We start from the raw sequence: 15,729 nt of genomic DNA on the forward strand, positions 1-15,729 counted from the left end.
GTGGCGTCCGTTTTCCATTTAGACACAGGTGTTCGAAGATGCAGATAGCTAATTAGCACAGGTAGTCTACTCTGTCTTCTGTCTGTTTTCCGTAAACAAGCGCTGTAACATGGAAATATGTGGGAACCCTAACCCTATAAATGTGTATCAATTTAACCTTTTGTTTTTGGAAAATTATTTCTTGCTGATATAAAAGATAAGGTCCTTATGCTTCCAAAACCGTACCGCAGGAGACGCGTGTTAATGTTCAGACCGAGCGTCGGAGCTCTTAACAAAACTCCACCATACAGAAGATCCCTTCGTCCAATGACTCTTATATGTAATGTAATGGAACTGAGAGTCATGATCAAGGGCCAGGTGTTCACCAGTCAAGAAGTTGTATTTTCGGTGTGGCAACATTCTGATCATTGGATAGGCCTGGTCAAACAAATTATAGTAAGATGTTTAATTGGTGCATGTGTCTGTGCATGTGGTTGTGGTTGTGATACTATTTTATGTGGACCTCAATTAGGCCAACACAGGGATAGCCTCCATATCCAGATTTGAAGAGCCTTGACACACAGGTCAAATACCAATTTTTGACACCTATTTCATACCTGATACACTTGCTTTTTCTGTTGATTTCAATGCTGCTGAATAGTCAGGTCATTGACAACGCATGGCTGCTTCTCTAACGTTGCCAACGGTGTGTGAACATGTATAATCTCGTTAAAATGCGCTTGAGAGGTGGGTAAAACATTGACTGTATTCGAGACGGTTCGAGAGGATTAAAACCGCAATGCATCATGGGTAAATTGACTGACTGATCTACAAATAATAATAGGTATTTATTCATGATGCAAGGTTCTTTGTAGCTCAGCCAGTCAGCAATTGCATGCAATGTCAAACAAGCCCATCAGGGCCAGTATTGTGCAGAAAATCTCCCCCCTGACAGAATTCTCCCCCCCATTCGCGTTCTTCATTGCTGCGATTATCTTGGCCATTATCTTGCCACGAATTTTGGCAGGAGGAGATTTTTGGCACAACACCGGCTCCAGGTATAAGTGACATAAGTGGTCGCTTAGGGCCCCCTGCCTCCTTTTTTTGTGGGGGGGGGCGACTCAGTCGGGGTTTCAATTGACTGTTGACAGTTAATATAGTAGAATACACAAGGTGGAAGTTGAAAATTTGGTTGTGCATCAACAATTTGTCTTTTTATGTCAGTCACTCAATTAGCCATGTCAGCTAACAATTTTCAGATTGGTAAATTAGTCTAGCCAGCTATCTAAACTTGTAGTTATCATGGCAGAWCAACTACCAGGCACGCAGGGCATGTGTAGTGTGAGCGCTGCGTTAATCGAATCCGGTATCAGGATAAATAAAAAGCAAGGTCTGCTAACTTTCTTTAATTATGTTTAATTAACGCAAGCAATAAATGGCAAATGCAATTTTCGTATATACGGGTTCGCTGTATCACCGCGCAGGGTAACACGGAGAACTCTGGAATGTGCGCAAACCACAGTTATTATACTATGACAGCCATCCATTGGCCTATCACAGTAGAGGCTGAGCGTGGTTTAAACTTTGCTCAGCCTATCGCTGGCACTCAGACTTGTCCCAGTCCCTTGGTGCTCTCCTCTGTCCGCATCTGGTCGTTGGGTAGATTAGATCCATTTTGTGTCTCACCCCAGATTCTACACTCAAACAGTTCCTAATATGGTATAAAAAAAGCTACAGCCAGACCTGTAGCTCATTCTTTTCAAACGTAGCAAAGAGGATTATGAAGTTATGGCCAGGTGCACATCACAAGTTACAGGCAAAAATGTTGAATTACAATCCATGTCATCAAGCAAACACTTGACACAGGTGCGCTTCCTTGTTTATATCCAGACACGGGTGCAACGTGATTGGCTAGTTTCCAGCGCATCATGATATTACTGGTCCATGTTGCAGTCAATCTTCCGGTAAGGCGGACCCAGTTTGTGTCACTATCAGGAAATAGACGTGCTTTTAATTCACACATTGTTGATGAAGATTATTCGTTAGTCAAATGAAACCAGTAACTCAAATGGGTGCTGTAGTTCTGGTGCTATTTACAATCGGTGCTTTTATCAGTCCAGTTCGATCTCTGGACAATGGTCTCGCGCTCAAGCCTACAATGGGTTGGCTGCATTGGGAGAGATTCATGTGCAATGTCGACTGTGACACGGACCCCAATAATTGCATCAGGTATGACATCTGGCTTCACCCTCAACTCTACACGTACATTTAAATGTTCCAGACTCAATCAAACATTGAAGGCAAGGGAAACACAATTGACAGTATGGGTATAATTTTGTGGCACGTTCCAACAGGAATCTTTTCCAAAAACTTCGTAAGTACAAGGATGCCAACAAACAACGCATACAAAGTAGCATTATCAATTCACCAAGCTAACTAGCTGCTGAATAGGCATCAACTCACCACGTAGCTTATTCTTAATGTTTGTCCACAGGCTACCAGAGTGAGGACAGACATTTTTCGGAATAAACGTTGGGAGTGAAAAACTTAATGAAATAGCCCACGCACTACCCGGTATCTTATTCTGCCGCTATACAACTCTGTGTGCGTTGTTTGTTGGCAGCCTTGTTATTTACGACGTTTTTGCAACAGATTCCTGTTGGAACGTTCCACAAAGTATCCCCACCCAAATTGACACCACTAAACTAGCTTAGACCATTCTGATGACGGCTCAATTCAAACTCATAGCAGGAAGTAGAGTAACTGTAGGCGGTAACATTAATGTTAGTGGGGTGGTTCTACATTCATCAGGTATAAATGGCCTCACACGTTCACTGTTACTTCATTGACACATTGAAGCATAGTTAATATGACAATATGAACTGGCTAATAGTTTCCTCTGTCTGTCCCTGATCTCTGTGCTGCTAGTGAGAATCTCTACATGCAGATGGCAGATGTGATGGTGATGGAAGGCTGGAAGGAGGCTGGCTACGAGTATGTCTGCATCGATGACTGTTGGCCCAGCCACCAACGTGACGCCAAGGGACGCCTTCAGGCAGACCCGAAGCGGTTCCCCAGAGGCATCAAGAAACTGGCCGACTATGTGAGTGTATAGGCTACAGAGAGGTCATGCTCTTTAGGGCACACATGTAGAAAAATGTTTTGCAATGGAAAATTAAAACAATCATTTACTTTTGGGCCATTTCTTTTGGGTTCATGTCTACTGAACATGAACCAGTTGTTGAGGGACAACTTATATTATCCACATACAGTTGGTGATGCACTGCTTATGTCAGCTCTAACTCCAATGTTTTCTAGTTCCCAGTGCTTTTCTAGTTCCCAGTGCTTTTCTATCACACACTCTGTGTCACTTTAACACAACAAACAGAAACATGTCCTTCCTCGAGTGATAACCTACCCAATGGGACTGTATTATGTTATGTGGTTTACTAATTAGATCATCCACTTTGCTAAGAGTGACACATAACTATGAGCAAACAGAAAGGGAATATTGCTATTACCATGGTGCTAAATGACCAAAGGTTTCAAAACCCTCTGAAGTGCCATGAAAATGTGGTTTGGTAATACAACATCACCATCTACTGGTTTCAACTGTGAGGGTCCACTTTGTTCATGGATTTTGGCCTACAGGACAAACCTTTTCTAAAAGCCTTATTGTAAAATGATTTGTGATTGGTTATACAGGTTCATTCCAAGGGTCTCAAGTTGGGGATCTATGCTGATTTGGGAACCTTTACATGTGGAGGCTTTCCAGGGAGCCTGGGATACTACGACATCGACGCTCAGACCTTTGCTGATTGGGGTGTGGATCTGCTCAAATTTGATGGGTGCTACATGAAGTGGACTTTACTGGGAGAAGGTGATTTATATATTAAATGTCATGCTACAAAATGACTAATTCAACAGCTCAAAAGACTTTCAGATTAAGTTACGTTTCATGAATTGAATAGAGAGTGATTGATTGGTAACACCCGAAACCTTATAATTACGGCTGTGTGTGACCTTTTTTTCCCCAGGTTACACAAACATGTCAATAGCACTGAACCAAACTGGGAGAAGTATCCTGTACTCATGTGAGTGGCCACTGTATGAGTGGCCGTACCATCAGGTAGGAAAAGAGGCGAGGTGGTAAATGCCTTTATTCCTTCCGTTCGTTGGCTAATGAAAATGCTAAATATACCAGAAACTGAATTGATTTAATGTTAGTCAGGAGGATTCATTCATGATTCATTTTGCATTGATTAATGTGTCCCACCATGTCAATGATGTACTCACAGCCAGACTATGCTGCCATACGGAAGGTCTGTAACCACTGGCGCAACTTTGCGGATGTGMATGACTCCTGGGACAGTGTGAAGACCATCTTGGACTGGACTGCCGACCATCAGGACGCCATTGTCCCAGCGGCTGGGCCTGGGGGCTGGAATGACCCTGACATGGTACTGTGGCGGTTCCACTTTTTGCTATGGATAAGGAGTTGGGGCCAATTCATCCCATTGTTTTCTATGGGGAATGTTTAAGTGAACTTCCTGAATTGACCAATCGAATCCTGCTACTCAGTTGATGGCATTTAGTTTTACTGTTTCACTGGTCTGAGTAATGATTAATCATCAACTTTTCATCTTACTCACACCAGCTGTTCCTGCCATAACCCATGTACTTTGTCTGAATAGTATGTCTGATTGACATTGATGGTGTTCCTTCCTCAGCTGGTGATTGGAAACTTTGGCCTGAGTCACGCCCAACAGGAGTCTCAGATGGCATTGTGGGCCATCATGGCCGCCCCTCTGCTGATGTCCAATGACCTGAGAGACATCTGCCCCCGGTCCAAGCAGCTGCTGCAGAACACAAGGATCATCGACATCAGTCAGGACCCACTGGGCAGGCAGGGCTATCGCACAGCCAAGGTAGTACACCTCTACTCTGTCACTCACTGGGGATATTTCATGGTAATGCACAATGGAGAATAGAATTACCGCCACACATAAAACAAACAGGGCATATGCTACTTCTGTTGTGCAGTACCAAATCCTACTTTAAATGTGACTACTCGGTGCTAATACATTTCAATACAACACTGAACCAAAATATAAACGCAACATGTAAAGTGTTGGTTCCATGTTTCATGAGGTGAAATAAAAGATCCCAGAAATTGTCCATAAGTACAAAAAGCTTATTTGTCTAAAATGTTGTGCCCAAATATGTTTACATCCCTGTTAATGAGCATTTCTCCTTTGCCAAGATCCATCCACCTGACAGGTGTGGCATATCAGTAAGCTGATTAAAAAATTATCATTACACAGGTGCACCTTGTGCAGGGGACAATAAAAGGCCACTCTAAAATGTGCAGTTTTGTCACACAACACAATGCCACCGATATCTAAAGTTTTGAGGGAGGCTGCATTTGGCTGACTACAGGAATGTCCACCAGAGCTGTTGCCAGAGAATTGCATGTTCATTTCCCTACCATAAGCCTCCTCCAACATCTTTTTAGAGAATTTGGCAGTACATCCAACCGGCCTCACAACCGCATACCATGTGTAACCACACCAGCCCAGGACCTCCACATCCGGCTTCTTCACCTGGGAGATTGTCTGAGACCAGCCACCCGGACAGCTGATGAAACTGGGTTTTGCACAAACTGTCAAACAGTCTCAGGGTAGCTCATCTGCGTGCTCGTTGTCCTCACCAAGGTCTTGACCTGACTGCAGTTTGGCATCGTAAGCGACTATGTGGGCAAATGCTCACCTTTGATGGCCACTGGCACGCTGGAGTAGTGTGCTCTTCACGGATTAATCTCTGTTTCAACTGTACTGAGCAGATGGCAGACAGCGTGTATGGCATTGTGTGGGAGAGCAGTTTGCTGATGTCAATGTTGTGAACAGAGTGCCCCATGGTGGCAGTGGGGTTATAGTATGGGCAGACATAAACTACAGACAATTATCAATAGCAATTTGAATGCATAGAGAAACCATGACGAGATCCTGAGAACCATTGTCGTGTCATTTCATCTGCTGCCATCACCTCATGTTTCAGCATAATGTACAGCCCCATGTTGCAAGGCTTTGTACACAATTCCTAGAAGCTGGAAATGGCCTGCATACTCACCAGACATGTCACCAATTGAGCATCTTTGGGATGCTTTGGTTTGACGTGTACGACAGCGTGTTCCAGTTTCCACCATTATCCAGCAACTTCGCACAGCCATTGAAGAGCAGTAGGACAACATTCCACAGGCCACAATCAACAGCCTGATCAACTCTATGTGAAGATGTCGCGCTGCATGAGACAAATGGTGGTCACACCAGATACTGACTTTTTTTTTTTTTTTTTAAGGGTAATTGTGACCAACCGATGCATATTTGTATTCCCAGTCATGTGAAATCCAGATTAGGGCCCAATTTATTTATTTCAATTGACTGATTTCCTTTATGTGAACTGTAACACATTAAAATCTTTGAAATTGTTGTTTTAAATTTTTGTTCAGTGTAATAATGGTCAAATACCCTTATGCAGCTACACTATCACAGGGCCTAATCAAACTCAAAAAGCCTGAAACACCAAAGAAATGACATCTAACATCATGCATTCACTATAAATTGCCAACTCCGAAACCATATGGCGTTCATCTGTAGCCACATAAAATATTTACTTTCCCCCAATAATCAACACCACCGATGCCGGTAACACATATAGACGGGTTGGTTGTTTAGCAACACAACAGTCACGTGGCGAAGTCGGTTAGGACCTCTACTTTGTGCATGACACAAGTAATTTTTCCAACAATTGTTTACAAACAGATTATTTCACTTAGTTCACTGTATCACAATTCCAGTGGGTCAGAAGTTTACATACACTAAGTTGACTGTGCCTTTAAACAGCTTGGAAAACTCCAGAAAATTATGTCATTTAGAAGCTTCTGATAGGCTAATTGACATAATTTGAGTCAATTGGAGGTGTACTTGTATCTCAAGGCCTACCTTCAAACTCAGTGCCTCTTTGCTTGACATAATGGGAAAAATCTAAAGAAATCAGCCAAGACCCCAGGGAAAAAATTGTAGACCTCTACAAGTCTGGTTCATCCTTGGGAGCAATTCCCAAATGCCTGAAGGTACCACAATCATCTGTACAAATAATAGTACGCAAGTATAAACACCATGGGACCACGCATCCGTCATACCGCCCAGGAAGGAGACGCGTTCTGTCTCCTAGAGATGAATGTACTTTGGTGCAAAAACTGCAAATCAATCCCAGAACAACAGCAAAGGACCTTGTGAAGATGCTGGAGGAAACGGGTACAAAAGTATCTATATCCACAGTAAAACGAGTCCTATGTCGACAACCTGAAAGGCCACTCAGCAAGGAAGAAGCCACTGCTCCAAAACCGCCATAAAAAAGCCAGGAGATGGTTTGCAACCGCACATGGGGACAAAGATTGCACTTTTTGGTGAAATGTCCTCTGGTCTGATGAAACAAAAATATAACTGTTTGGCTGTAATGACCATCATTATGTTTGGAGGAAAAAGCGGGAGGCTTGCAAGCCAAAGAACACTATCCCAACCGTGAAGCACGAGGGTGGCAGCATCATGTTGTGGGGATGCTTTGCTGCAGGAGGGACTGATGCACTTCACAAAATAGATGGCATCATTAGGGAGGAAAATGATGTGGATATATTGAAGCAACATCTCAAGACATCAGTCAGGAAGTTAAAGCTTGGTCGCAAATGGGTCTTCCAAATGGACAATGACCCCAAGCATACTTACAAAGTTGTGGCAAAATAGCCTAAGGACAACAAGGTCAAGGTATTGGAGTGGCCATCACAAAGCCCTGACCTCAATCCTATATAAAATGTGTGTGAGCAAGGCCTACAAACCTGACTTAGTTACCCCAGCTCTGTCAGGAGGAATGGGCCAAAATTCACACAACTTATTGTGGGAAGCTTGTGGAAGGCGACCTGAAACATTGACCCACGTTAAACAATTTAAAGGAAATGCTACCAAATACCAATTGAGTGTATGTAAACTTCTGACACACTGGGAATGTGATGAAAGCTGAAATAAATCATTCTCTCTACTATTATTCTGACATTTCACATTCTTAAAATAAAGTGGTGATCCTAACTGACTTAAGACAGGGAATTTTTACTAGGATTAAATGTCAGGAATTGTGAAAAACTGAGTTTAAATGTACTCCGCATTGCGTCGTGCATAAGAACAGCCCTTAGCCATGGTATATTGGCCGTATATCACAAACCCCTGAGGTGCCTTATTGCTATTATAGACTGGTTACCAATGCAATTAGAGCAGTAAAAATAAATGTTTTGTCATACCCGTGGTATACGGTCTGATATACCACGGCTTTCAGCCAATCAGTATTCAGGGCTCGAACCACCCAGTTTATAATCTGAAATCAGGCTGTTGAAACTAACCTGACTGTTGATTGACAGGTGGACAGTTTCGAGGTGTGGGAAAGACACCTGTCTGGTGGCCGGTTGGCTCTGGCAGTGATGAACAAGCAGGAGATCGGTGGTCCCCGAGGCTTCCCCCTCACCCTGGCCACGCTGCCTAGTTGGAAGATCTGCCACCCCCAGTGTAATGTCACCCAGGTCCTGCCCAGCTACAAGGAGCTGGGGGTCCAGACCCTACTCAGTAAACTTGTGGTGGTGGTCAACCCTTCTGGCACAGCACTGCTGACTGTCACCCCCATTTAAGTGTGACTTCAACACCCAATGGCAATTATGGAAGGACATGCCCAACGTGAGCAGTTCTTTAGTATGGTGTAGCTAGCAGACAAGCATATGGGCCCTGGCCTGATTGAAATGCACAGGATTTATGAACCTTAGAATAGGTTATTTAGTTGGTGTGCTTCCCTTGAATTATTAGAGGGATTTTTCATCTTTATTTTAAGTGTGGAATGTGTTAGTAATTGTTCATGTTTTGTATGCCAATTGTTCTGGTCACAAAAAGGAGATTTGCTGGATGGCAGACACCAGAATGTTCAGATATCAAAAATCAGTAGTACTGTAACAATTTTTCCTGATTTGCAGTAACTGTTACTTTGGTACAATCATGTTTGGAAATGTTCACATTTAATTAAAGGGGCAATCTGGAATTCAAACAAAACCAAAGCCATCAACCTGCCACTTTTTTGGTAAACTTCGGGATGGGGCTGGAAAAACATTACTTAAATTTACGGTAACACTTCAACCAGCGTTATCACAGGGTTATAACCATGTCAATGTCATAACAGCTGACATAACTTGTCAAAATGGGATCATAACATTGTCATGACCCATATTTACACCTGTTGTGACATTATTTTTATGGCTGGTTATGACACTTGCATAAGTGTCAAAACCCACATTTATTCAAATGTTTTTTCCCTGGCAAGAAGTCCTTCGTAATTCTTTAGTCGTTTTTTTCTTCATATTTTAAATAACTTGTAGAAAACACTGACCCTGTGACTAAGAAAATGCTTTTTGAAAGTGTCAAAGTGTATGACCAGAATATATGCCCTTATGTCAAGAGGGTGTCTTGTCCTGCATACATCCCAGTCATCAGCAAGTGTTGGGGTTGGTGCATGTCTGACATCAATGTGTGTGCAATTACAATTTAATTTGGTCAATTTTAGAAAATTATAGTAAACATACTGTTGACAAGTAGGCTATATGGTGTAATGGAATGTTTTGCCTTGTGTGGTAATGTCTTAACCAGCCATAAAATAATGCAATATGTCAAACTTGACGCTGGTTGTCCCCAAATTTCCACAGGCAAGGTCTGACCATATCGAAATGATTGTTTTAAATCTTTTCAATGCTGTCTTTGCACTACCCTAGTTAGCATTGGCTGGCAAAACTACTGCAAACTTCCTTCAAACTACACAGGCAAAAATTGTATCCATGTGTTCATCTGACTAAGTAGAACAAGGGCTTTAATCCCAAAATCTCATTTTGGGTTCTTATCACTTCAATATACGCACACACACTAGATATGGGACCCCACCGTTGTAAAAATATTTTGGAAGCTATAGAAATGCATTTATTAGATTTAATTTTTTTTAAATGTGACCTAAACAAGAATGTATACAAACATTCCTTATAGTATAATTTGATATTAATGTAAGCGTACAACAAATATACTTAAATACATGCAATTGTCCTTGAAACATTTAATTGAAATACTGTATTAGTCCATTCATTCCTATGGAGGACTGCTCCTACTAGGGAGTGCCAATATGGCCGATCGGTGTCTTCAAAGCCTCTCAATGGCCGATACATAGCGTCAGCATTCTAGGGTTTATATACATCATTCGGTTCTGATGGGGTTAGACTGTTGTACTAAGCCCATGAGGAGATGATTCAGGCATGGTTATCCGCTAGTGTTTATACTGATGTGCTTCAACCACTCTTGGAAAGGTTAAGTTGTAAATTCTGGAATGGCCAATTACATCTTCATATCCACCAACTGTAATTGCCATCATCTTGTAATTACCACCAAGGTACAGTTAAGGAGAGATGAGACATCCGGTAAAATTTTAATACATTTATTGGGGGGGAAAACGACAAGTCCATCCAATAGATTGACCCACAGCCTAGAACTGGATGACCTGGCCCTGAAAGGAGACAATACAAACAAGGTTATAAGGCAGCTCAGATATTGAAACTATTCACCTTTCCACAACGAAAAATCCGAAACACCACTTCTGAATCCAATCACATCTTTCAATTTGACAACTTAATAGAACTTGTTAACATTCATTAGGGCATATCTAAAATCCAAACAATTCAAGAGCCGCACATGTTTGGCCAGAGAGGGCCTTCAGACTGCTATTGTCCATTCCTCTCCAGGCTGTCTAATAACCCCTGAGTTCAGAGGAAGCATGCATTTTTGTAATTGACTAATGTTCTATAGAGCAACGATTTAAAGTGGAAGAGCTCCGAGGTGTATCAAGGATAGTTTAACATTGTCAAATGTCACCAACGATAACACTAAAAAACAGCAGGCTCTGGACCTTGTAGGGTAAGAGTTGAATAACCCTGGTACAGTACATTCAGAAAGTATTCAGACCCCTTGACTTTTCCCACATTTACTGTGCATACACACATTGCTTTTCATGGCTGTGGAACAAATACACAACCCATCCCACATGCAGAATAAACATGGGCCAGGAACATCTGTGTTGCACTACTTGGCTAGAGTTTGTGCTTACCTTTCTCTTCTTGTCACCTCCCAGCTCAAAGTGCTTGCATCTCTTGATGGGCACCATTCTCTTGGCCCTGCAGTTGGGCTCCACACACTCCAGCCTTAACACGATCTTCTTGGTGGTCTTGGCCTGAGGAGAGAATACAATGTTACCACAGTCCAGGATCCATGCACACATGACACAAGGCAGCGGCATTCTGATGATCTACCCCTCTCCTGAAGTGTGTTCTCGTTCACTCCCCTTCATGCATTAAATGGCTAGAGGAAGTTACCACCCATTCCTTTCAAATCCATGAGAGGGCGTTGAGTGCAAAATTTGGGAAAATGGTGGATAATCACAGCGTTGCCAGCGTTTCTCAATTTCAGAGCTCAAAATTCTACCCCCAACACCTTTTCATTTTCTGGAGTGTAAAAATATTGTCAATACTGTATTATATGTAGGTGCCGAAGTAAAGGAGAAATAAAGTGTTCATTAATAATCAAGTTGTCTGAGGTTTACCTATAACCTTGCCATGGAAGAGACACAGCAGGGCCTCAAACCATCTCAGTTTTCTCTAACAGACACCTTAGGAAAGGACAAAGCCACTACAGGCCAAGCCTCGCTGACAATGACCTGCACAAATAGTACACATTTGTAAGGTATATCAGTGGTTCAACTCCTTTCCTTGAGTAATCAACAGTACATGTACAGTTGAAGTCGGAAGTTTACATACACCTTAGCCAAATACATTTAAACTCCGTTTTTCACAATTCTTGACATTTAATCCCTGTTTTAGGTCAGTTAGGATCACCACTTTCTATTAAAAATGTGAAATGTCAGAATAGTAGAGAATGATTTATATCAGCTTTCATCACATTCCCAGTGGGTCAGAAGTTTATATACACTCAATTAGTATTTGGTAGCATTGCCTTTAAATTGTTTAACTTGGGTCAAACATTTCAGGTAGCCTTCCACAAGCTTCCCACAATAAGTTGGGTGAATGTTGGCCCATTCCTCCTGACAGAGCTGGTGTAACTGAGTCAAGTTTGTAGGCCTCTTTGCTCGCACACGCTTTTTCAGGTTCTGCTCACAAATTTTCTATAAGATTGAGGCCAGGGCTTTGTGATGGCCACTCCAAAACCTTGACTGTTGTCCTTAAGCCCTTTTACCACAACTTTGTAAGTATGCTTGGGGTCATTGTCCATTTGGAAGACCCATTTGTGACCAAACTTTAACTTCCTGATTGATGTCTTGAGATGTTGCTTCAATATATCCACATAATTGTCCTACCTCATGATGCCATCTTTTGTCAAGTGCACCAGTCCCTCCTGCAGCAAAGCATCCCCACAACATGATGCTGCCACCCCCGTGCTTCACGGTTGGGATGGTGTTAATTGGCTTGCAAGCCTCCCCCTTTTTCCTCCAAACATAACGATGGTCATTATGGCCAAACAGTTCTATTTTTGTTTCATCAAACCAGAGGACATTTCTCCAAAAAGTACGATCTTTGTCCCCATGTGCAGTTGCAAACAGTAGTCTGGCTTTTTTATGGCGGTTTTGGAGCAGTGGCTTCTTCCTTGCTGAGCGGCCTTTCAGGTTATGTCGATATAGGACTCATTTTACTGTGGATATAGATACTTTTGTATCCGTTTCCTCCAGCATCTTCACAAGGTCCTTTGCTGTTGTTCTGGGATTGATTTGCACTTTTCGCAGGAAAGTATGTCAATCTCTAGGAGACAGAACACGTCTCCTTCCTGAGCGGTATGATGGCTACATGGTCCCATGGTGTTTATACTTGCGAACTATTGTTTGTACAGATGAACGTGGTAGCTTCAGGCGTTTGGAAATTGCTCCCAAGGATGAACCAAACTTGTGGAGGTCTACAAAATATATTTCCTCAGGTCTTGGCTGATTTCTTTTGATTTTCCCATGATGTTAAGCAGAGGCATTGAGTTTGAAAGTAGGCCTTGAAATACATCCACAGGTACACCTGCAGTTGACTGAAATGATGTCAATTAGCCTATCAGAAGCTTCTAAAGCCATGACATAATTTTCTGGAATTTTCCAAGCTGTTTAATGGCACAGTCAACTTAGTGTATGTAAACTTCTGACCCACTGGAATTGTGATACAGTGAATTATAAGTGAAATAATCTGTCTGTAAACAATTGTTGGAAAAATTACTTGTGTCATGCACAACGTAGATGTCTTAACCGACTTGGCAAAACTATAGTTTGTTTAACAGGAAATTTGTGAAGTGGTTGAAAAATGAGTTTTAATGACTCCAAGCTAAGTGTGTGTAAACTTCCGACTTCAACTGTATGTTGCCCCAGACCCCCAGGACTACTTAACTGTACTGTTTGGGTTCCTCAAGGATAGGAGAAGTATACCACTGATATAAGGTACCTTTTGGTAACATATCCAGTACACACAAAGCTTTGCAAGCTTACCTTTTTGCGGAAAATAGGCTTGGTCTGTCCACCGTAACCGGACTGCTTTCTGTCATATCTCCTCTTACCTAAAACACAGATCGTACATCAATTATTTAACTTGCAACACCTAGCAGTCCATACTGCGTCATATGTTCATCACCACATCTGCCAATGCTCATATTGAGACAAACTCACCCTGTGCGTAGAGGGAATCCTTTCCCTTCTTGTACTGGGTAACTTTGTGAAGCTGGTGTCTCTTGCACTTCTTGCAGTAGGTCCTGCGTGTCTTCGGCACGTTCACCTGAATCACAGATTTAGAATGTATACTGACAAAGTGCTGCAATCTGGTACATTTAAAGTACCTCTTCATTCAAATTGAGTCTCTGGGCTTCACAGTAAATATCCAGCATGAGAACAGGTCACTACCATTCAACCTAGGGGGCTACTAGCCGAGGAACACTCAACTCCCTTCGCATATCGAGGCAGAGTGGAGTTTGGATAACTGGTCATGCGATTTCCTTTCAACAACATTGAGTCACCAGCAGTCGATATGTGTAAAAATGTAAATTCTGAAAACGCTTACCAGAACCTATATTTGTAACTGCGGTCCTTCCGCGGGGTGCTGAAATTCATACTTTTAATTTAGAAAGTATTGAATACAAGCAGCTTTTTCCCTACATTATTTTATATACAGCAGAAAATCCGCTCCAAGTGATTTTAATTTTGGAAATCTGTTCCAAAGTATTCCCACACATAACAGAGACATACAGTATGTGATCGTATACAAATGTAAGAAAGGTTTGAAATTATTCTGTTTTATTATATTAAGCTTCTTGCGGTCAATTTGCAGTTGACAAATTATTAGTAATCATGTTCTGACCCTCTGACCATCCGCTCAAGAAAGAAAATCGTCGCGCAGCTGAATTTAGTTGATGATCCCTGATACAAGAGAACGGAGTTAGCTAAGCGTTTCTCAGGTAGGCCAAGAGCCTTTGCCTTTTTGTTCCAACGACTACATGTACATGCGTTTAGTGTTGTTGACTCAAAAAGTTGTATAATCAACTCTACCAACAATCCATTTGCCAAAGGCTTGTGTGAGCAGCTAGCTCTATCGTTACACAACAGGATCTCCTTGATAGCACGCATCATTGGGCAGCACTACTTGGTAGTTATAATACATTTGCTATGATTACAACTTTGAAAGGTATTTGGCAAGGATGCATTTATAAAATGTTAACACCATTCCTTGGCAAGAACACAGTAATAAGGGCAATTTCAATAGGAGACTGTCACTCATTAACTAGCTAGGTAGTTAGCGATACAATCACCGTAGCGTAGCCATTCGCTCGAGTTTTGTATATAGGCAACTTTTGGGGGGAGATATACAGATAAAATCATGAATAAAGGGATATACATGTCCCTAACCATTGCATTCACACATTGGGTACTTTCAAATGTAACAAGTGAATGTATAGTTTGAAGATTACAGTTGATATTTTTTTTAAAGTCTATTAGTGATTGAGTTCCATACCATGGCGACGACCCGATCCAGACGAAAAGAGGAAGGATGACGCCGGAAGCACTTTTTCATAAAGAACATTGGATACCAATGGGTCCTAATTTTGAACACTGCCACCTTGTGTTTATGAGTGTAGAATAGAACCAAGTTGACCACAAGTAGTAGTAGTAGTAGTAGTAGTCCTCCAGTACAAAGCTTTAAAGAATATCGATATATTAGTAAAATGACAAGGCTACTGGTGTGTATGCTTAATCATATGAGAATCCATGAAGTCATCAAATGTTTCAGAATTATAAATTATTACCGGATAAATTATACTTTAATAATCATAATTTAAATCAGGTTCCTTTGGGTTCCATGCAGGTGATGTGATAAATTAGGGCTAAACATATATTTCATTGCAGATGACCATAAATACACTATTTTGCACCACTCTATTTATATGACACACAGGCAAAAGTCCTTGCTGACAAAATGGTAACCGTAATGTATACACATACATTCCATATTCATCACTAAGCCTATACTCAAGCTGTTTTCATTCTTATCATTGGTCTATAAAGGCCTCAAGGAAGTTATCATTTCACGGAGGCAGTCAA

At 41.7% G+C, this 15,729-nt stretch overlaps 2 protein-coding genes and 1 non-coding gene across 3 annotated transcripts; 1 reads left to right on the forward strand and 2 right to left on the reverse strand.

Moving 5' to 3' along the window:
- The first annotated feature begins 1,931 nt into the window (after positions 1–1,931).
- Positions 1,932–8,808, forward strand: gla (galactosidase, alpha). The gene is made up of 7 exons (XM_023990284.2): positions 1,932–2,208; positions 2,908–3,082; positions 3,685–3,859; positions 4,017–4,108; positions 4,278–4,439; positions 4,710–4,907; positions 8,447–8,808. Exons 1-7 carry the CDS (start codon positions 2,030–2,032, stop codon positions 8,708–8,710), a joined length of 1,245 nt encoding a protein of 414 aa, XP_023846052.1. The 5' UTR covers positions 1,932–2,029; the 3' UTR covers positions 8,711–8,808.
- A 1,718-nt stretch (positions 8,809–10,526) lies between these two features.
- On the reverse strand, positions 10,527–15,249 carry LOC111965885 (large ribosomal subunit protein eL42). The gene is made up of 5 exons (XM_023990287.2): positions 15,143–15,249; positions 13,807–13,912; positions 13,630–13,697; positions 11,209–11,331; positions 10,527–10,611 (listed from the first exon to the last, which is right to left on the reverse strand). The coding sequence occupies exons 1-5, from the start codon at positions 15,209–15,211 to the stop codon at positions 10,591–10,593; spliced, it is 387 nt and encodes a 128-aa protein (XP_023846055.1). The 5' UTR covers positions 15,212–15,249; the 3' UTR covers positions 10,527–10,590.
- Positions 11,684–11,820, reverse strand: LOC111966047 (small nucleolar RNA SNORA9). Its single transcript, XR_002877599.1, has one exon. It is a non-coding gene; the product is annotated as a small nucleolar RNA SNORA9 (small nucleolar RNA).
- Positions 15,250–15,729: the final 480 nt, after the last annotated feature.

Source organism: Salvelinus sp. IW2-2015, linkage group LG6.2 (assembly GCF_002910315.2).
Source record: "Salvelinus sp. IW2-2015 linkage group LG6.2, ASM291031v2, whole genome shotgun sequence".
NCBI lineage: Eukaryota > Metazoa > Chordata > Actinopteri > Salmoniformes > Salmonidae > Salvelinus > Salvelinus sp. IW2-2015.